General features: G+C 40.0%; 1 protein-coding gene across 2 annotated transcripts; it reads left to right on the top strand.

Annotated features, from left to right (window-relative positions):
- Positions 1 to 6616: 6616 nt before the first annotated feature.
- preb (prolactin regulatory element binding) lies at positions 6617 to 19259 on the top strand. 2 transcript variants are annotated; one of them, XM_008291348.1, is made up of 10 exons: positions 6617 to 6767; positions 8324 to 8491; positions 9312 to 9507; positions 10648 to 10898; positions 11835 to 11915; positions 12014 to 12141; positions 12267 to 12440; positions 17981 to 18053; positions 18139 to 18298; positions 18397 to 19259. In XM_008291348.1, exons 2-10 carry the CDS (start codon positions 8357 to 8359, stop codon positions 18489 to 18491), a joined length of 1293 nt encoding a protein of 430 aa, XP_008289570.1. In that variant the 5' UTR covers positions 6617 to 6767; positions 8324 to 8356; the 3' UTR covers positions 18492 to 19259. The 2 variants fall into 2 exon arrangements, with proteins under 2 accessions (XP_008289570.1, XP_008289569.1); XM_008291347.1 differs by having other exon boundaries at positions 10645 to 10898.
- Positions 19260 to 23686: the final 4427 nt, after the last annotated feature.

The raw sequence follows: 23686 nt of genomic DNA, 5'->3' as shown, positions 1-23686 counted from the left end.
TTGTGTATTCAAACTTCCCTGATGCATACAAAGCAAACCCTGCCCCCACCTCAGCCGCTCTGATCATCTTTCTGTCATTCTGGTGCCTGCTTATAGACCCCTACTGCAGGATCTGGCCAAAGAGTACATCCTCAGCACTCCAAGACTGTTTTATGGAGACTGATTAGGAGGTTTTCAAAACAGCAGCCTCCCAGGGCAATCAGACTGACATTGAGGAGTTTTTGCTTAGGCGGTAACCAGCTACATCGCACAGTGTACAGAGGATATCACTGTCATTAAGACCTTCAAACCCACGAAAAGCAACAGGAGTGGACAACATTCCAGGACATGTGCTCAGAGTCTGCACTGATGAGGCGGCAGATGTGCTAACTGACATTTTCAACATCTTCCTCAGTCAGGCCATTGTACCAGTAACAAAGAAAACAGTTGTAGCCTGTCTGAATAACTATCGCCCCATCGCATTGACACCGATTGTGATGAAATGTTTTGAATGGCTCGTCAAACCACACATCACAGCCAGCCTTCCTGCATCGCTGGACCCCCGTTCAGTTCACTTACCCTCCCAATCGCTCCACAGAGGAGGCAATATCCACCACCCTGCAGTCAGTCATCACCCACCTGAAAAATAGAGACACTTAGGCTAGAATCCTGTACATTGATTTCAGCTCAGCATTTAATACCATCAACCCCCAGAGACTAATAGAGAAACTCCTCCTCCTCGGCCTGGATACCACCACCTGTCTCTGGGTTCTCGACTTTCTGACCGAAAGACCCCAGTCTGTCTGTGTCAGAAAGAACATCTCCAACTCCATCACACTGAGTACTGGATCTCCTCAAGGCTGTGTACTCAGTGCACTGTTGTTTACACTGCTAACACATGACTGTGCACCCACATATGAGGGGATCCAGATCATCACGTTTGCTGATGATACCACAGTAGTGGGACTTATTCACAAGAACAAAGAATCAATGTACAGAGATGAAGTGAAATATCTAGAGGCTGGTGCAGGAAGAACAACCTGCTGCTCAACGTGGACAAAACAAAGGGGATGATCATCAACTTCTCGAGGTCATGTCCTGAGCATGCGCCTTTCAGCATCAGTGGCTGCACAGTGGAGAGAGTGGAGAACATCAAGTTCCTCGGAGTGCAGATCTCGCAGGACCTGAGCTGGAATAAGACCACCAGTTGCTGGCTCCAAAAAGCCCTGGCTCCCATTGACTTACAGTACATTGGAAAAGAGGTGTTCACAGATCACGAAATACCGCTTTCCTACAGCTCAGCTTTGTTTTTTTAATTAGTTGACTGGGATAGGGACCGGTATCCTATGTTGACCATAGACTGTCGCGCATATGTTTATATATGTCACAGCGTGTTTTGTGTTTCTGGTACATGCGACCAAGTTGAAGTGTAATGTGTTAAAATAATGCGTGGCACTGTTAAGTTAATAACGTAACGCTTAGAATGCTAAAAGTGGTTTAAACGGTAATGCCAGCTTTATATGTTGTTGTTCGGTAGTTAATATGCACGTTAGTCTCACACACTTAAATGAACGTGGCGGTGTATATATTGTAGTCCTGTGATGGACTGGTGACCTGTCCAAGTGTGGCCCACCCTTACCCTTTATGCGAATGTGGCGGGGTTAGACCAAGGGGGGAGTGGGGCGTAGGAGAGAGTAATACGTGAGCTGTACCGGTATCTAGAGAACCCGACTGGGGACTCTCACCCCAGGAACTACAAGTTAAATGTAAACTACCACAATTAGTCACACAGGTCACAAAGGTCACACAAGTTCGTTTGCTAAGAGAAGACAGAGACGTGGTTCAAATCCAAAGAAATTGCAGTTTATTGATTATTTGGTGGAATGGTTGATTAGTACTAGATTTCTGGAGTGCCTGCGGGAGAAGCAACCTAAAAGCCAGTACAAAAACAGATCAGACCATTGAAATGTACAAAGATATTTAAGTAATGTAATTCTGTTTAACAATAAAACTATTAAAAAAAAAAAAGACACTTCCAGAATAAAATGTACCTGGAGAGAGAGCAAAGTGGATGGAAGCCAGCGGGGGAGAGGGGTGGTCACTTACTTAAATGTCCAGAGGTGAAACAAATCACCAACTACTCGTGAGCGCACAGCAATCAGTCAGGACTATCACACCGGTGTAAGATAAGGTGCCCCAGTGCTCTTACCACTACAAGCTGTGAAAGAAAACCACACAATGTCCAACCTCCACCACCAGCCAGCAACCTTGTCCACCAGCCTATGGGAATTGTCATAAAACCAGTTTGTTCAATCTAAAATGCGACCACTGGGCTAACATAGCCAAACTAAGACAGGCGAGGACAAAACAGAGGCAAACAAGAGCAAACTAAGGCAAAACAGCAGCTGATAACACCCTACAACACAACAAAAGACATTACATGTTAATAACAGGTTTATAACATGATTATAACATGGCTATAACAATTACCTTTTAACAGTCACCCTTCTTAACTGCTGAGTAGACTATTCATACCTTGATGTAACGGTCTTTGTTAAATGGATACTAGGGAAATCAGCAACGTCCACATTAAGCCAAGGCAGGCGAGCTTGGCATAAACCTCAACCAACAGATACCAGTATGCAGGGAAGACTGTCAAACAAATGAATGTCGCCATCATGAAAATGAATTACAGCTTGAAAACAGTCAAAACCCTGTCCACAATCCACACAACGCACCTACCTCAGAGTCACCAGCAGCCCATGTGGCACTCAAACAGACACAAAAGGGCAGCCATGATGCCACAGGTGCTTTAAATACCCTCAATCAGGGGCTGGGCAATGGGAGGAGCTGACCTACATCTGATGGTGTGTTCAAGGGCCATCTGGAAATACCAAACTTTCCAGACAGATGCTCCCACTACACATAGATGATGGATGGAAATTCCTTTTTCATGTAACGGTGCAGTGTAAACCTATGGCGACTGTGTGTAGGGATAACATATTGCAACACGTTACCTACATTAAAAGTTGAATATACTATAATCTGGAGGAGTGATTGCTTTGCTGCATGATTTTTCCTATGCTGTGAATGTGAAATTTCTGGGTGCCAAGGTCGTTATTTCTACTTTACATTACAGATACAAGTGTTGATCCTGTTTAATAATGTACCTTTTCTCACCTTTACAGATGTGACTCTTGTTACTTTTCATTACTTAAAAAAAAAGAGTTCTATTTACCCCACTTGGCTTAACATCAAATTATTGCTAAAATCAACAACACTGCTGTTGTACACATCATTCTTGAAAGTTAAGTCTGAATGCACAGCAGTAAAGTCTTTTCTTCCAACAGATTTCCTTTAGGTGATGATAACAGGCTGAAGCAGTGGCTGGTGAATATGAGGAGACAGAAGTGGACCCCATCAAAAACGTCACGGCTATGCAGTATGCACTTTGAGGAGGATCAGTTCTTCAAAGACATGATGGTAGACATATACATTTTTATGCAGTAATTCAATGGTGGATTTTCTACATTCACTAATATTTAATGGTGAGAGTAGCTGATATACAAAACCTAACAGGGTGTAACTAGTAAAAATTAAGCTGCATGTGTGGATAGCCAGTTTTATTCAAATCATCAGTTACTTGTTAGAGCACACAGAGCATGATCATGATGTCACCCTTTTTATTTAGTTTTTTGTTTAGTTCTTAGTGCCATAATTTGGTGAACATGAAGAATAATGACTTTTTTTTTTTTTAAGAAAATCACTTTTTTTCCTCTTTATTATCTTTTTTTGGCTTTAAAGTCTTAGGTGTTTGACGATACTCACCTTTTAAAGGAATGCCTGAAATAACAAAATACACCACACATTGTTAAGCAGAATGAATCCATTTGATTATTTTCAATCTCTTCTTTCCACTCTTTGCCGCCTTTTCTTGCCCTGCTCCTTACCCTGATTGTTACATCTTAACCAAAGTGTTTGTCTTTTGCTGTAATTCCAAAGTTCTGAGTTCTCCAAACTGGAAATGAATGAGTGGTGCCAGCAGAAGGAAGACCTTATCCGGTGCCATTCATCTGATTGTGAATAAGAACACTGCATGGACAACATCCTGAGTCGACCATTTCCAGTTCAGCTTCCTCTGATGGAACGACAGATCAGCTCTTTCAAAAGTTTTTTCATCTCTGTTCTTAGCATTCAGAGGTTCTATGTCTTCCCTTTTACTTCATTACAGCTGTTGTTTAGCAGGTGATTAATTGAGCATTTCCATTTCCTGGAACAGATGTTTACTGCTTCTTAAAAATATGTATTAGGCATACGGACTCTTTACTGTGTCTGTTAGGTCAGCTAGGTTTAGCAAATGGTATTGCATGTCCTTTTGTTTTGTCTGAAAGATTCTTGAAATTTTATTGTAGTACAACACTTGCACATTACTTTTATTCTAAACTACAGATATGGTAGTTGTATTTAAATGTGCTTTGTGTTTCTTTGCTTCCATTGACTAAACTCATCATCCACATAGCCTTGTAATTAATTTACAAATCCTGGCAAAGTCAGCAATGTGGTCTTGTGTCATTACAGAACTGTACATGTTGCTGTTGTTAATATTTATACACACTATGAACCATTAAAAACCATCAACACATCTGCACATTGAAAGTTCCATTTTCCAAAAAAATTAACTACAAATGCTTAAAAAAACAAACAAACAAAAAATAATGTAAACATTTAACAGAACAGTTTGATTTATAAAAAGAGGTAGTAGAGCTACATAACTGATAACAACAAGTATAAATAACTGTAAAACCATGAATTCTAAACTATTTACAATTTGTCACAATTGGAGAGGACAGGGGTGGGAAACACATGGCTGGTATGAGTGAACAGTGTTATGAAATAAAATATATATATATAAAAAAAACACTCATTACATAAGGCATGACACTTTTGGCTATGTCTGTGGCTACCAATAAACCATTAAGACTCAACTTGCTTAATGTTGCTGAAGCTGGGCCTTAATAGACTCCAAAAAATTGTTAAAAAAATAAAATAAAATAAATAAAATAAATCATTTCCCCCGAGTGGTCAAATGAACTCCATCATGCAAAAATAGCCCTGGAGTGTCAAGCCTTATGACAGGGTGATGAATGAATCCACCATTTAAAGAATGAACATATGTAGCCATAACACTGTTCACAAATTTGTGTGCTTTGTCTGTTTTGGGCGTACTGGTGCCAGCCTTCCACCTACATCTCTGGGTGATGCCAGAAAAGAGGATTTTCAGTCCTGGAAACTGTAGGTGGAGGTGGTGCAGGTCTTCTTTCATTGTTTGGACAAGTTTGACACTTGAAATGTTGCCCAGGCCGCTGCCACCACAATGGATGAGGAGAACATCAGGTACTGCTCTTCCTTGTAGACACTGCTTGAAAAAAGGAAGGAGGCCTCTCCACCTCAGACCACCCCAACCAAACCAGTGGATGAGGATCCCATCAACACCGAGGTTGCTTCCCATGGTCTCCGCAGCCCTCTCTGCTCCACGTCGGACGTAGCTGTCACCAATTAGCCAGACTGCGGCTAGATAGGGGGAAAAAAAAGGAAGTAATTAGCACTCCTATTAGATGAATTTCACACAGTTGTCTGACAATACATCACCATGAGAACTAAATAAAACAAAACTATTAATCCAGTGATCAATACTCAAAAACATTTGTGGCTCCTGCAGCAACTATCACTCACTTCTGTGGCTCTGTGTGGGGGCAAATGCCATTTTGGATCTCTGCTTTCGATGGTCTGTTTTCTGAAAGCTAGACATAAATAGATATTCATTAACTGTATAAGAACACTTATCAGTAACTGTTCGGTGTAGTGATGGGAATTACGGCTCTTTTGAGTGAGCATTCAGCTCAGCTCACCAAGAAGAGCCGGCTCTTTCGGCTCCCAAACGGCTCTTCAATTCACCACCCATGCATTTTCTAATCCAGCCAAATTTAGCGTTGTTTGGCATACCTCTTAAATATTTCAATACATCCTTGGTACTAAAGTATTCACAAGTAAAAATTACATTTTCTAATATCAGTAAATTGCTGTAGCCACTTGTTTTCATTGCTTTTACAGACCCTTGTAACTCTGAAACCACCCAATGAACACACTGACTTGCTTGTAGAATCACTCTGCTACACAAAGCAGATAGAAATATCTTTAAAAACTTAAGCATAGAAATAAAAAAGGACAGTTATTGAGATTTTCAATGTTTATTTAAACACAAATAAATATAAAATAACATAAAACAGAAATAATAGAATAAATAGCATAATTAAAAGAAACAGCTGTATTACAATGAACAAAATAGCAGCAAAACCAACATTATCTGAGTATATATATATATACGCCTCTTTAATGGCACTGCTGCACAGAATATTTAATCGAGGACACAGCGAGGATACACCTGTGCATCCTTGCACAGAGCTCTTCTGGACAGCCTCCGCGATCCTCGAGCGTCTGTCCTCCGGAAGTTAGTGAAATGAGACGAGCCTTGTCTTTCAAAGACGCTGCTTCGAACGAGCCGACGTGACTGCTGTTCGATGACGTCATTACGCAGTGTACGTTCCTTTATGATGCTGACGTGTAGATCGGGAAGTGCCTGTTCAGCTTCCTTTTAGCATATACTTAGCTGCTGTCGCTTAGTTCCTCCTCATCCTATGCCTTTTGACAGTTACATATGAAACCGTCAAATGCAGTATTTAACAATAGAGTGAAATAGCAACGCAAGATAAACCGGAATAACTGCAGAGGTAGGGGACCTCAAATTAAATCACTGATAAGGTAGATTTCAAGAAGACTGGAGTGCTAACTGCAGCCATTACAGCGAGACGATATTGACATATTAGCTACAACGTGGCTATGATAACATTGGCTTTCTCTCACGTTCCTGTAAAAAATAAAAAACAAAACAAAACCCGAAGGTTTTGTTATTCACAACTGTCGCCATTTTCTCAACATTATGATGGTGGCCTATTCCGTAAGCTGCATAGCCCCACGACGAGCCGAGGAAATTTAAGCAATGTTGCACACAAGTACTGCGACAGAAACGAAGACAAGAGTGGACAATGTGCTGCGTTCTTGACACTGACAGTCATCTGAGACCAACTCAGTCGTCACCATGAAACTTTTATTTGCGGTTAAATTGAAGCCGCTGTTAAAGCCAAAGCACATCAGAAAGTCTAGATCAATCTTAATAATTTAAATCAAGTAACAGGCTCCACATGACTCTGTCATCTCTTCCTTAAACAAACTTAGCCTCAACTATGCAACATTTATTCTGTAATCAGAATAAACATACCTGTGCAGGACAATGATCAAAAATATACTTAAAGGCCACCATCAACTACTTAAAAAAAAAAAAAAAAAAAACCCAAACTGAAGTTTTTGAAGTGGCCGACTCAGGCCCCTGACCTTAAAATCTCTAGAAACATATTATTATTAAACAAATCTAAATATCTCACAACTTGAAGTGATCTGCAGAAACCGTAACTGAAAACTTATAAATCTCTAAATCAAGAATAGAAAGACGTAGCTGGGTACAAAAGCAGTTGTAAACTGCAATGTGTGCAAAAGGAATTTACTAGGATGGTGAAAGTTTTGCCACAATTACAGTTGAGTGTGTCCATTTTTTATGTTGATGAAAAATGTCACCAATTAACAATTATAAAATTCTTAAGAAAATGAGCACTTCTGAGGTAAAACTTGATTGTACTCATGTTAATTAGTTTGCTGAAACGTGAGAAAATAGTGAATTTATGGCCATGACTGTTGGTCAGAACCAATGTGTTCTATGCATACATCTTTTGAAGACCAACTGTCTAAAATATTCCATTTTGAGTTTAGTTTGAAACAGAGAAGGCAGCAGATCCTCACTGTGGGGAAGCTGGAACAAGAGAATGGTTCACATTTTGCTCAAAAATTTCTTAACTAATATATATATTTTTTTAAAGTTTTAATTTGTTGTTAATTTCTAATTAATAATCTGCTTCTCAGATTCCAAGAGATACAAATCCTGCCTCCACTAACATTTTTTTTGGACTATTTTGAACATTCATTACCTTAGTCCTCATTCACAAAATGCTTATGGTATTTAATTGTGACAGTATTTGGTCGTAAACATGCCACTGGTAAGTGCTCCTTGTCTGAATCCTCCTTTTGTGGAATCGCCTTGTTTTTAAGCTTGTTCACATGCCCTCTAAACAACATGTCTCACACAGCTGTTGAAGGGGTACAGCAACCTCACTTCATCCCTAGCGGATGGGGGATATAGAATGTGACAGATAAATTTGCACCTGGTTTTCCACAGGTGTGGTCGAGAACTGCAGTTTTATGAAGAACAATGGGGAAGAGGAGGATGCCAGATCTGTATAGAGCCCCTTTTCCTTTATACTCCATTAAAGTGGATCCTAATACAGGACTAGTGATCACAGCAGGCGGAGGGGGGGCCTCCAAGACAGGCATAAAGAACGCTGTGGTAAGTATGAAAATGAAGCTTTTTTAATGATTAACTTCTTCCTTTAATAGAATACCACAGTGGCCCTGAAAGCTCTTCAACACATGCACATACATATATCTTACAAAACTGAAGCTTCACAAATTTGATAGCACATTCCATATTTGGCTGATTTGTGTTTTCTGATCTTTCTCTTCTGTTCTTTGATTTGCACCATTTTGTCTATAAGCTGTGAATGGTGTCAAATTCTTCACTCATAGCTATGCGTGATTACTTCAAATACTGTCAAAAGTTGAAGGCACTTAAAGTTAGGATACTATGAACAGTTATTTAAATAATACAAAGTTAAATAAAATAATAATAGTTAACAAAAATTAAATCAATGATTTAGATTCTCTTAGATACACTTGTATGCATAATGGTAAAGTGCTTGGTAGTCAGGAGAACCTGCTGCGATCCTTGTGGATTTAGTCTGTCTCAGTGTCTTGTCTGTTCATGTAATCCCAAACTGACTCCATTATGTTAATGTGACCAGGGCTCTGTGCAGTCAGACCATCTGTTCTAGGACTCCTTGTCCCTGAAGATAGTTCTTTATGAGTCTGTCTGGATGCTAGGGCTCATCATGCTGCTGAATGAATTTGACAGTAATATGTGATGGATAAGAATCTAAACATCTAAAGTGCCTAAAACTTTTGCACAGTCATGTATGTATTTTGCAAAAGTACTATTTAAAGTTACTTAGCCCGTTTAGTTTGAGTAGATGAATGGATATCTGGACTACTGGCATTGTGACAGTGTAAACCAGTTGCAGTAGTAGCAGACGTACAACTGTGTGTTTCAGCATTTCCTGGATCTGCAGCTGGTTGGAGAACACCAGTACAGCGCCAGTCTCCTTCACGCTCATGATACTGACACACGTGCTACTATGAACATGGCTGTAGGTAATGGTGTGATTGCTGCAGGACAGGACGGGACCTGCTGTTTGATGAAGTTTAAACACTGCACACAGAGAGGAGGCAAAATTATTCATAAAGATGGTGAGCCTTACTGCTACAGTCTGAAATGTACCTGCTAAATATGCTATACATATTGCATTTTTAAAAAAATATTTGTTTGTAAATACTTGCAATAGTTGTATTAGCCATAGAAGATGTTTGTGCATTAGCACTAGCTGATCGTTGATAACATGCCATCTCAAGACACTTCAGATCGTAATGTGAAGACTTTGCAAAACTATACAGACTAGTTTTTCAGCATCATTTTGTGACACGTTGTTCCTAATATTGGTACATTACAATTGTTAAAAGTGAGACTGCTCTGATGGAGTGAAGCCCAAAGCTGGCTGGGGGAAAAAAAATATTGCTTTACAATTTAAGCCCCTGGCTATACGGGACTGCAATCTTTGACACGTCAGACTAACTTATACTTTTCTTCTTCAGTGACTTCAGACATTATTAATGCTGTATAAATGGACTAAAATAGGACATGCAATGATAAAATTGTGTTTTCGATATTGGCACCTGCACCACATGGGTCTTATCTAACTGGTGGTACATTGGAGTTTAGAAGGACTCACATTTGTAATTGTAAGATCCTGTTATTCACACTGCATCTCTGCTGCACTCCCATCAATTAGGAATTTATAGCGGAGACGTTAGGCAGAAGCCACTGTTGAGTAAAAAATTATAAGATTGCCTGCTTGGAGTTTACCAAACAGCAGAACTTGAAGAAAACTAAGAGCTGGAAGAAAAACATTCTCAGATTTGATGAGACAAAACCTTAACTCTTTGGGCAGAACTGCAATATCTGGCAAACAACAAGCACTGCTCATCAGTTGAATAACACCGTGCTTATGGTGAAGCATAGCGGTGGCAGCATCATGCTTTTCAGCAGCTAAGTGGCCCAGCCAATGCCCAGACCCAAACCCTATAAAATATAAGTATGAATACTTGAAGGTTGCCATTCACATTTCCTCTTTGTCATTATGTGTTATTGAGCATGAACTGGTTGGAAAATATATCAATTTGATGCATATAAATCTAGATGTATAACTCAAAGTGTGCACAAACTGAAGGTCTAAATTCTTTCTAAATCAATGGTAAACAGACAATATCTATGCCTCCCCCATTTCCAAGTTTTTGTGATCTAATAAAAAATGAGTGCTCTCTTTGCAGCAGACAACAGTGCACAGCAGGGTAGTGCCAGGCGACGAGCAGGGAAAGGAGACAAAGTTGGACAGGATGGAGCTGCAGCATCTGGAGACATGTCAGATATGAAGGATGAGACAGCTCATATCTTAGTGACTGGTTTGGCTGAAGTGCAGTCCGACCTGAACCCTCGGGACCCACTCCAGAAAGTGGTCAGATTCAGTCCTGACCTAAAACTTCTGCTTACAGGAGCTACTGATGGACACATTCGCGTTTGGGAGGTAAATAATACATTAAGAGTATCGCCATACTAACCATGTTTTAGTAGTATTGCCAGGCTCTTCAATATGTATCTACAAGAATTAGATTAATTTGTGAATCAATACAATGCTTTTCAACTCAGTAGGCAGGATGTTAACGTGATAAAAAGCTAGTATCTCTGCCCTGTAGTTTTTCATCATTAGTAAACAAACCTTTGTCACACCAAAAATCGTAAGAAGTGCTAAAAAAAAAAGAGGTGATATATGCTTTAGTCAGTTTATGATATATTACCATGAATCCTTTTTGATAATAAATGTACACTAGAAGTAATTTAGGATACTAATATTATGCTGTTAAATTGCGTACTTTTGGTCTTTCTTGTGGGTCATAGAAACCTTTTCCACTTTCTTACTGTTGCGTGATTTTCCATTACTTGATCATTTTTGGACTTGAGAGGGTAGCGGATTCTGAAAAGACAAAGTGTTTTTAAAAATGGAAAAAATGTCTTTTAATTTTGGACCTTGTTTCATAAATTTGGCCATCTGTTATGTTAAATAAATACCATTTTGCTTAGGATGGATATGATGACTCAGTTAGACACAGTTTTGAATAAACTACACAAAGTGACCACATAATCCCTCAGGCTAAACCAGAATAAACAAGGTTTTTATCCATACATTTTGAAATGGAGGTTAACCCTCAAACTTTTTTAAAAATCTTCAATATATTTTGCACTGGTTCAGAGGTATTTGTTAAGGTTTGTTAAACTGTGCTGCAGCTACAGCTTTTGCGTCATTCCAGAGGTCCAGCATAAAATGGGTGAACAGAATATTATTATGAAAGGAAATAATGGGGAGAAATTACAAAAATGCATGGATGACATATCTTGATCAACATTTTTTAATGCAGCTGTTTACTTAAACATACAATTAATATAGTAACATGTTCTTTTACAGTTTCCTTCCCTGAAGAAGAAATTTGACTTCAAAGCACATGAAGGGGAGATTGAAGACTTGGATATGAGTCCAGGGAACAAGGTGAACCATTGTAACCTGTTGGTGTGGATGTTTATTGTAGATGACGGATATGCTGGTTTACTAGTAATGTCAGTGTGTTGTGTTGTGTTCTTATGCAGCACCTGGTGACTGTTGGCCGAGATTTTGCGTGCAGTGTATGGAGTGGCAACCAGCTGGCAATGGGTCTAAACTGGCATGAAACCATGCCTCAACTAGCTGAGAAAACTTATCGATATATGGCTTGCAGGTAACAAAAGCAAAATAAAACATAGTTTCTTTCTCTATGAAAGCACATTGTTGCTATTCACCTCGCTACATCCACTGGAATGTTGTGGCGGTGAATGTTTATGGTTGTATTTCCATTTATTTCAGGTTTGGTAGAGTGGAAGACCAAAAAGATGCCCTGAGGCTTTATACAGTGCAGATTCCCCATAAAAGAGACCGAAAACCTCCTCCTTGTTACCTCACCAAGTGGGATGGCAAGAGCTTGCTGCCCATGCTGACAGCTTCCTGTGGCACTGAGGTGATCTCCAGTCTCGCTGTTAGGTAACCAATTCATAAAATCTCTAGATCAAAGTCTGCATTAGAATTTCTTAGTAAATGTGTTAAACGCTGCTCTAAATGTTTGGTGTATACACTGGCTTTATGATACAAGTGGTTCAGTTACTGTTTCATGATGTGCCATGTGGCACCATCCCAGATAGCAAGTTCTTACCACATGCACAGAAAGAGCATTTTGATTTGAAAAAAGTAATGTTGCTGATAACTGGCTGTTTAGGCCGCACTGAGCCACGTTAGACCAATGAGAAATACCATTCTTAGTGCATTTGCAGTGTAACTTGGTTTAATTTAAAAAATAAACTTCATGTTTTTGCCTATTAGTATTTAAAGAAAATCAGCAACAACAAAAAAATGTAGTGAATACATTCTACAGAAAAAATATCTGTCTCACAAGTTAAATGTTCACCTCCACCTCTTTTGAATGTTCACCTCCACCTCTTCCTTCTATTTCAAACAAGCCTAAAAAGCCACAAGTAGTACCCGAAAAATAAATCAGCCAGCCACAGCTAACTATTTTGAATGACGAGATCAGCCCAATTTGTGTGAACAGTCGAGATAACTGATGCGGACAACCAATCAGATTAACAAGTGTTAATTAAAGCCACAAGCGGCATTGGTCAGGTCCTCACTTCTCACAGGAGCGTGACTGAGACAGTTGGTGCTTGGCGCCAATTTACTTTTTTGTGCGTCCCAACCTGCTACACATGACCAGCGAATCTTGTAGGTGTAGGTGAAATGACCTTGGACGGCACTCCTTTGAATGCTGAAAACACCAAAAAAATGGACAATATGGCCATTGATGCAAATTGCCTGGGCGGCCGTTTCTAAACTGTCAGACTTTTGTGGAGCGTTTTCTACCACGTCGTGTCGTTTGTGCTGGCCAAATTTCAGGTGTGTGCGACTTACCCCCTAGGAGGAGATAGATTTTCAAAATGGCAAAAAAGGGGCAAAAATGAGCAAAAATCGCAACATTCTGACCGTTTTTTTCAAAATGATGGACTTCCTGTTGGGTTTAGGGCTTGGTGCTGTTGATTTTTTTGCGCGTCCCGAGCTGCTACCCATCCCCAGCGAATCTTGTAGGTGTAGGTGAAATGGCCTTCCAACGGCACTCCTTTGAATGCTGAAAACACCAAAAAAATGGACAATATGGCCATTGCTGCAAATTGCCTGGGCGGCCGTTTCTAAACCGTCAGACTTTTGCGGACCGTTTTCTACCACGTTGTGTAGTTTGTGCTGGCCAAATTTCAGGTGTGTGCGACTTACCCCCTAGGAGGAGATAGATTTTGAAAATGGCAAAAATAAGCGAAAATCGCAACATTCTGACCGTTTTTTTCAAAATGACGGACTTCCTGTTGGGTTTAGGGCTTGGTGCTGTTGATTTTTTTGCGCGTCCCGAGCTGCTACCCATCCCCAGCGAATCTTGTAGGTGTAGATGAAACGGCCTTCCGACGGCACCCCGTCAAATGCCAAAAACACCCAAAAATGGACAAAATGGCCATTGATCAATATTGCACGGGCCGCCATTTCTAAACCGTCAGACTTTTGCGGAGCATTTTGATAACTTTTAATCACCACATCGTGTAGTTTGTGCTGGCCAAATTCCAAATGTGTACGACTTACCCCCTAGGATGAGCTAAATTTTGAAATCGGCCATAAATGGCCGATTTCCAGCGGCAAGCCACCATTTTTTTCAAAGTGGCCGACTTCCTGTTGAGTTTCGGATATGTGTTCTTGAGGCTTTTTTGTGCGTCTCGAGTTACATGTGTGTGCCGAATTTCGCGGCTGTATGTGAAAGTGTGTTCGGGGGCCCATTTTTTGTAATTGTGTAGGTGGCGCTGTTGAGCCATTTTGCTATTGAGGGGAGTATTTCCCCCTAATTATAAACTTTTTCGCCAGGTCTGATGTGTGTGGCGAGTTTGGTGACTGTGTGAGTACGTTGAGTACCTCAAAAACGCGTTTGTTTGTAACGAATAATAATAATAAACCCGAGCAGTTCCAATAGGGTCTGAGCACCCAAAGAGGGTGCGAAGACCCTAATTATGGCTGTTGTCCAGAAACTAATGAAACACATTAGTGAGCACTTGGTACCAGGCTCCTTCATTACCATACATATGAACACAGTTTATTTTGACTCAGTCTTGCTCACACCACCTGACTGCCCCAAGTACTTGATCCGCCACTGATAATAGTTTTACTGTTTGAGTAGAGACCAATGTACACTGAGTTGAAAGCCACAATTCTTGTCCTGTCACTGCTCCCAGCACTGTTCCCCTCATCAATACCCTGGTTCAAACTGATCTGCATCAGCAGTTGCTTTCGAGAACATAGGCATCAAACTCTGGCCCGCATCATTTTATGTGGCCCACGAGAGATGGATGTTTCCTAATTTGATAAATTAATAGGATTTACCTGATATAATATAACGTATTATAATGTTATAATTTCTGTTATAATAACACAGCAATGTGTCTACACAGGGCTCCAGACTGCGACCAAAATGTTCTCATATGTGACCACTTTTGAGTTCACGTCACGAGTTCAAGTTTCACGTGGTTGCACTGCGCAAGTGAATGATGATCATCAGGCTGATCTGGTTCCTTCCGTCGGCACAGGTCGCTGCTGCACCAGTTATTGTGGTTGAAGATAGTCATATTTCTTCTACATTGACTCAGTCTCTCTCTGCCTGATGGGTAACACACTCAGTTTAGCTGTCACCGTGTTCCAGTGATAAAACGCTATAATGCCAATTATGTTTAAAAAAAAACAAACACAAAACACACACACACACACACACAATGGTGAGAGAGGGAGAGGATATGTTCAGGTGCAGGCAGACAGATCTCGACTGAGTCAGTTTGGAAGAAAAAGTAGCCCCACATTCAATCTGTAAGATTTAAATTTTAACAGCGATCACAGTTCTGACTCTATAAACATGATGGCCAGTGGTCTGGACATTTAAAATGCACTCAGCTTGTACAAAAGTCAGTTCATAAAAAACTCTGCTAATAGAAAACTTTTCAACTTGGCCTAATTTGTGTAGAACACGCTTTCCACTGTTTTCCAACAAATGTTTGGTCGCTCACCTGTCAGAGATGCTGCGCTGCAGACACCTGGTAGCATACGAGGCGTTTGGGGAGCATCGGTAAAATGTTGCATCTACCAGAGAAGCATGTGAGGCGCTTAGAGAACATCGGTAAAATGTACCATCATCTCATACACACGTTCAGCAATTGTGTCCTGTGTCCAGTTAATGAGTGATATCAGAAGAGGACTGGTGACAAAATAAATATATTTTAAGGTTTAAACATTTTACAAATATCAAGTCTTGTATCACTGAAAATCATTGCAACATAACTAAGGTATGCAAAAACAACTATTCATCAGCTGCATGGTGCATTAATGGCTGTGGCAATGCTGAACCTACAAAATATGGGGTGGGGGACCAAATCATTAGCTAGTGCAACCAACGAAGCAAGTTGCTACCTTTGGAAAGTTATTCTGGAGCCCTGCTACATACATTTTACTTTTAGGTTAGGCATGCACAATATTTGTACATGGAATAAATAATAATCAAATGCAGAGACAATTATTTACCAATATGTTAAGGAGTCGTTACATTTATACAGTCACATACAATTACAACTGGCCCTTTGAGGGCAAACATAATGCTTATGTGGCCCGGAATGAAAATGATTTTGACACCCCTGCTCTAGAAAGTGGAATCCTCTTCTTATTTAAGCTCCTCATCATCATAGCCACTTTTTTGTTGATATAACTAGTTTGGTAGTCTTCCAGCTTTGACCATCCAATGAGAGCCGAGTGAGGTGTTGAAAACATTGCTTTTATATGCTGTTATGTAGCTAGAAGTAGCTTACATGCACAAGTGAGCAAAACAATAATCATACATTTGAGGTTAACCTTTTAAGGATGAAAATAATTCCTCTCCTCTGTTTACTGCTAAAATGAGCATTACAAGCACCAGATGGGTATACAGTGGTATGAAAAGATTTGGGCACCCCTGACGATTTCCATTATTTCCATTAATAAATCATTGGTTGTTTGGATCAGCAACTTTATTTTGATCTGTCCAAAAAATGATGGACACAATAATACTTCAGTAGTGAAACTAGGTTTATTGGACAAAAAGAAGTGCAATATGCATCAAGACAAAATTAGACAGGTGCAAAAATTTGGGGACCCTTGTCATTTTGTTGATTTAAATACCTGTAACAACTTAGCACTGGTTAATTGGAACACAAAATTGGCTTGCTCATGAGCTCATCAAGCCTTGAACTTCATAGACAGGTGCATCCAATGATGAGAAAAGGTATTTAAGGTGGCCGATTGCATGTTGTGCACATTGTGGTTTAGGAGAAGGCTACAAAAAGCTCTCAGAGATTTCAGCTGACTGTTTCCACCGTGAGGAACATAGTGAGGAAATGGAAGACCACAAACACAATTCTTGTTAAGACCAGAAGTGTGGCAGGCCAAGAAAAATATCGGCGAGGCAAAGGCGAAGGACGGTTAGAAGGGTCAAAGACAATCCACAGACCACCACCAAAGAATCAATTCAGTGTACTTTGCACAAGGAGAGGCTGTATGGGAGGGTGATGTGGAAGAAGCCTTTCCTGCGCACACGCCACAAACGGAGTTGCTTGAGGTAAGCAAAAGCACATTTGGACAAGCCAGCTTCATTTTGGAATAAGGTGCTGTGCACTGATGAAATAAAGATTGAGTTATTTGGTCATAACAAGGGGCATTATGCATGGCGGTGAAAGAACACAGCATTCCAAGAAAAACACTTGCTACCCACAGTAAAAGTCGGTGGCGGATCCATCATGCTGTGGGGCTGTGTGGCCAGTCCTGGTACTGGGAATCTTGTTAAAGCTGAGGGTCGCATAGATACCACTTAATATCAGCAGATTCTTGAGAATAATGTTCAACAATCAGTCGCAAAGTTGAAGTGAAGTCGGGGCTGGATATTTCAACAAGATAATGACCCAAAACACTGCTCAAAATCTACTCTGCCATTCATGCAAAAGAGCAAGAACAATGTTCTGGGATGGCCATCCCAGTCCCCAGACCTGAATATCATTGAATATCTGGGGGATGATTTGAAGCAGGCTGTCCATGCTCGGCAACCATCAAACTTCATTGAACTGGAGATGTTTTAGTACTGAAATATTACTGTCTGTCAGTTTTTTGATAGATCAAAATGAAGTTGCTGATTCAAACACCCATTGATTTATAAATGGAAATAATGGAAATTGTCAGGAGTGCCCAAACTTTTTCTTACCACTGTATTAAAGAAATTGATGATTTAGTATGAAAAGTGAACAGTTGGCGAGCTGGCTGAGGGAAGAGCAGTTGAAGACAGTTTGTATTCATTTTTGTTCTATCAGTATGGGTAGGCCCGTCACATACATGTTCTCTAAAAGCACTTCTGTGAAGTGGATTTTAGAAAGTTTAATGGTTTTTAACAACTTTTTCATTTTTTCAGCATAAAATTTTCTTTTTTTTGACAGTGACTCTGGAACATTTCTTGGCCTTGGCACTGTGACAGGATCAGTATCAATCTACATTGCTTTCTCTCTGCAGGTAACCCACATTCAAACTAGCACATATAAATCAACTAAGTAACCTTGTTGTAAGCTAACAATTTGATTTTATTGTTTGTGTGTAGAAGTTGTACTATGTACAGGAGTCCCATGGCATTGTTGTGACAGATCTTGCCTTCCTACCTGACTCTCTGAAGTACAAAAACATCAAGGGGAATAACGAAACAGCCATGTTGAGTGTAGCTGTGGACAGCCGTTGTCAAGTGCATACTCTCGCCAACCGAAGTTAGTCCTACATCACCATTCAGTGAACACACTGAGAACATATTTCATTACCTCAGACTCTCACTATCTGTTGTCTCTTTGTTTTGTATTTTCTCCAGGATACTTCCCGATCTGGCTGGTGGTGTTCTTCTGTGGACTCATGGTGGTGGGAGTCATCCTTCTTCTACAGTACCTCTTTCCAGGATTTATTTAAATCATACACATGCTGTCACAGGTCAAATATTATGGGGTCTGGACACATTTTTACATCTGTCAGGATTAGCAGTCATCCAGATTGCTAGGACAAAGTCTGGGACTGCTATTTGCTTTGATCTGTATTGACTTTTCTTAATCTTTGTTCAGTCTGGAGTTGAAGGGCTTGTGGTCATGAATGTTTAAAGGCTGAGGCCTTTTTACTGACATATCTAAAGAGCAATGTAATAATCTAGAAATGAATGACTTACATAAATGATTGATGTTTATTATAGCCATTGTCTCTGAATATCTGCTTTGTCTTTTTCCTTTTCATCCACTAATCTGCAGCAGCAACTAGTTTACAGTCCTCTGTTTGGGGACTCCTAGTAACGATATGTTTAAACATCTGTTTTTGGATGTTTGAATTCAAACCGACTGTAATTACCTTTACTGTGCCATTATTCAAGGTTGGGGAAAATGATTTGATATTAGAAGAAAACAGATTTGGAAAATGTGAGTGAAGATGCTTTAAGCATATAAGAAGCAGTGGGTCTGTGTAAACCTAATGAAAATGTCGTTTTACTGTGGCAAAAGCTGGATTTTCCTTTTTTAATGAATGTGTTACCTTTAATTTATATATTCTGACTGCAATTACATTGCTCGACAAATGTATGAAAATGTGATTGGTTTTTAAAAAATGACCCCCATATTATTGTAACTTCGTGATGTGATAGAAAAAAATAAAAAAGTATTTAGAAATAAAATAATTGAAAGATACCTTAAAAAACATGTTTGGTATCTTTAAGTGAACTGTCACATCTCTGAACTGTTAATATTTTTTAAAGCCCACTTTATTTGACCATTGCAGCAGCAGAACAATTCAGTTCAATTCTATTTTACTTATATAGGGCAGTTTATGATACATTATCACACAGCGCTTAATAAAGTAAGGTTATGACCACAACCTGGTAAACTTCAACAGTTCCTATTTTACACATCCACCATTCACATTTGATGTGGTGTTTGTGCCCACCTGATATGAAGCTGAGATGTGTTCATAACTAGATGGTTAATTATCTGTTGTATAGTGCTTTTCTACTTTAGTGGTACTGAAAGTCCTTTACAATGTTTCTCATTCATCCATTCACATACCAGTGCCAACAGAGCTACCATGTGAGATGCTTGCCTGCCATTGGGAGCAAGTTCGGGTTCAGTGTCTTGACTAAGTGCACAGCATGCAGCGGGACCTCAACCCACTGTACCATCTGAGTCACAGCCGTCCATCTTTAGAAAAAGATATTATGAAACTACCAATCAAATTACCAAATGGACAAATACAGTTTATAATATCTAACCCCATGACATGGTGAAATAAGCACATTGAAATTCAGATCATTATTTCAGAGGTGTGTATGAGATTAATGTGTTAGTGAGGTATGTTAGGTTTAAACTTACAGTTTTTAATTCCATGAAGGTGGCTCTCTTTGAACAAGGCTAGATCACTATGATGACTTACAGTGCTGTGAAAAAGTATTGCCCCCAGATATCTTCTATTTTTTCATATTTCCCACACTTAAATGTTTCAGATCACCAAACACATTTTACTGCAAGACAAAGATGAACCAAGCAAACACAAAATGCAGTTTTTAAATGATGATTTCATTTATTGATGGAACAATCCTGTCCAGCCCTACGTGCTCTATGTAAAAAAGCAATTGCCCCCTTAGCTACCACTCTTCCAAATGACCAAATTCATTTGGCAATTGTGTTCAGTTTCACCAGCCACACCCACATATGATCACTCCCAGGCTTGTTGAATCTAAACATCACTTAAATGCAACCTGTCTGGCATAATGTGAAGTAGCTAAAGGCTTTCAAAGCAGCACATGGTGCTATGTCCTAAAGAGATTCAAGAAGGGATGAAAAATAAAGTCATTGACATCTGTCAGTCTGGAAAGGGTTAGAACGTCACTGCTAAAGCTCTGGGACTATCTACATGATTCCACAATAAGGAAGACACTGGGCAAAAATGGCATTGATGGGAGAGCTACAAGGAATAATCCATCCATCCATCCATTTTCTTCAGCTTACTCGGAGTCGGGTCGCGGAGGCAGCAGGCGGAGCAGGTCATTCCAGACATCCCTCCCCCCAGCAATGCTTTCCAGCTCTTCCTGGGGGGTCCCGAGGCATTCCCAGGCCAGCTGAGAAATATAATTCCTCCTGCGGGTTCTGGGTCTTCCCCCGGGGTCTCCTCAAAAGTGGAATAAACAACTTCTGACCAAAAAGAACATAATGGTTAGTCTGGTATTTGTAAAAGAAATTATCTAGATGAGCCCTAAGATTTCTGGATAACATCCTGTGGCCTGATGAGTCAACGGTAGAAATTTTTGGAAGACATGGGTCTCATTACATCTGGCATAAAGCTAATACTACATTCCACTAGAACAGGGGTCACCAACCTTAAACACTCAAAGAGCCATTTGGACCCATTTCCCATAGAAAAGAAAACACCGGGAGCCACAAAACCCTTTTGACATCTAAAATGAAGGCAACACTGCAAATATCATTTTTTTGTTTGTTTGTTTGTTGTTGTTGTTGTTGTTTTACCTTTATGCTATGTATAAAAAACTATAGTGTGTTGCATTTATGAAATCAATGAACGGCCAAAAAGAAAACAAAATTTTCTTTCTGCATGCAACAAAAACATTTTGAACTCAGAAAGAATAAAGACGCTGGTTTGAAGGTTACTTTTAAATAGAATACGCAATGTCTATTTGAGTCTTTCTCGTATATATGAAATAAAACGCCAAACTTAAATCATCCACCTGCAGCAAAGTAAAAATGCCATCTGGTTGTCCTGCTGACTGCAGCTGGGACTGCTGACGAGACTCCTGACCGCCGGTGAGTGCTTTGAGACAGGGAGGAGCTCACGGCAGCACCGCTGCTCGCTGAGGACAGTAACTGCAGAATGATGCAGAAAAGTCTCCAATAACACCAGAAAGAGTTGTTAGATTTGTTGCATTTTTACAAAAAAGAAAGTCATCAAGAGGATTTGGAAAGTCGCCAGATTTAAGGAGAACGTCACAAAGTATGTAACAATTCGCGTGGTGGTGGGTGTCGCACGTCGGAGGTTTTGATGCATATTTAAAAAAAAACAAAACAAAAAAAAACCAAAAACCATGTTTTATTTTCATGTTATAAGAAGTAGACTTTAAAAACTAACAAACTAAAATAAAATAAATGTAAATGAAATTCTCATTATTTATTATCCAAACCCACAAGGAGCTTCAGCATAGGTTTGAAAGAGCCGCATGTGGCTCCGGAGCTGCGGGTTGCCGACCCCTGCACTAGAAGAACATCATACCAACAGAGAAACGTGGTGGTAGTGTGATAGTTTAGGGCTGCTTTGTTATCACAGGACCGAGATGACTTGTCATACTTGATGGAGCCATGAATTCTGCTCTCTTTCAGAAAATCTTCCTGGAGAATGTCATGACCTAAAGCTTAAGCATTAATGCAGTGTTTCCTCTAGGATTTCTTTCAGCAGGGGGCAGGTTCTCCAGGGAGCTGTGGCGGCGTAAACAAATGACATTTATTTTTTACAACCTATTCTCGACCCCTTTTCCACCAACAAGAATCAGGTGCTAGTTCCGTGCTGGTGCTAGTTCCAGTGCTTAATTGGTTAAAATCTGGAACCTCCTTGCTTTTCCACTGGCCAGAAGCCAAGTTAGAGCCACGCGATATGTCATTGCACGGAAGTCCACACAAGACTCCAGACTACATTTTTTTTTTTTTTTAAATCAGTGCAACCAACTTTCTCATTTGTTCACACTGCCCACCTTGTCACAGGCAAAACATATGACCGGCTGAACATTTTCTTTTTGATAGACTCTACAATATACGATGTTCCCTGAGCGCCACACATAGCGGGCTGCGGTGCTCAGACCGGTGTGCGACCAAAGGTAACTTTAAAAAGAGTAAACTAGGGCGTTCTAATGTCAGATTTGTCCAAGATGAAAGCGAGTTTTTTTCTCATGCAGTCTTTTCTGTCAGCAGAATAAACAGCATTGCTTTCAAGGCCATGCTCTTGCGAGCAATTAACGGTTGTATTAACCTCCAGAGAGTAGATACTGAGCAAGACAGTTATCTGTAGTTTACCGTTGTAGTTCCGAGTACCCGACCCAGTGCAGGACTCTGCTGTGAAGGTGGAGACATGCGCGGTGATGTATTTGCAACAATAATAATTAAAAAAAAAAAAAAAAGACATTTGAAGGAGCGGTGGCTAGGATTTAGGAATGGCGGCCCGCCACTCCTAAATGAATGTAGAGGAAACACTGTACTCAAATATATAAATTATTGTCAACATCTTCAATCCTCATTTCCTTTTACATTAAGGGTAAGGACACACCTAAACACACCTAATACACACCTAAATTATCATATTTTTGAGGTAATAATATGTATGTATGTATGTATGTATGTATGTATGTATGTATGTATGTATGTATGTATGTATGTATGTATGCACGCCCGCTGATAGGGGGGGACAAACGGGTCTGTTGTCCCGGGCACAGAGTGGCGGGGGGGCCCAGAACTGGACCCTCATTGAATTCTGGATTTTTTTCCCCAAAGAAGGGCTATTAATGGAAAGAAACAGGGCAATATTTGAGTTAGAAGTTTGAATTTGTTTTCATCTGAACTGTCCTTAATATCTTTGGAGTTGCCCTCCACCCCCACCTCCAACATAAAATGGTTTGACCCCTGATCAACATCTGATGTCCTTTTATTGGAAGTTCGGATTTTGCACTTCAGCACCAAAATGTCCGCTCAGCAGAAGTTTGGTGCTCAGAAAAGGAAAAAGAAGAGAAAAAGAGAGGAAGAAAATAGAGGCCTTAGAGATTTGCTTTAAAAATACTTTTTAAAAAAAGGTGGTGACACGAAGCTGGAACTAGTAAAGTCAGCGTAGAGCAACGTAAGAAACAGCGGAGCCAACGTTTGTCAGCCTTGTAACGTTTTTTGGCTAGCTCTTAAGTAAGGGATAATGCCCGACGAGGTGTCCATTATCAGAAATTAATGGACGACGCGGAGGCGTGAACCGTCCGACGCGAAGTCCATTAATTTCTGATAATGGACACCTCGAAGGGCATTATCCCGCTTATACCATGGTCACTTACGAAAGATATTACTAAATAAATATTAAATCAATTATTAATA

Source organism: Stegastes partitus, unplaced genomic scaffold (genome assembly GCF_000690725.1).
Source record: "Stegastes partitus isolate 25-593 unplaced genomic scaffold, Stegastes_partitus-1.0.2 Scaffold737, whole genome shotgun sequence".
NCBI classification, from domain to species: Eukaryota; Metazoa; Chordata; class Actinopteri; family Pomacentridae; genus Stegastes; species Stegastes partitus.
This window is presented reverse-complemented; position numbering and strand designations above follow the sequence as displayed.

Coding starts and splice junctions, on each gene's coding strand:
- preb (XM_008291347.1), top strand. CDS start 8,357: ATGGGGAAGAGGAGGATGCCAGATCTGTATAGAGCCCCTTTTCCTTTA. Junction 9,508..10,644: donor CAAAATTATTCATAAAGATG/GTGAGCCTTACT, acceptor CTCTCTTTGCAG/CAGACAACAGTGCACAGCAG. Junction 10,899..11,834: donor GACACATTCGCGTTTGGGAG/GTAAATAATACA, acceptor GTTCTTTTACAG/TTTCCTTCCCTGAAGAAGAA.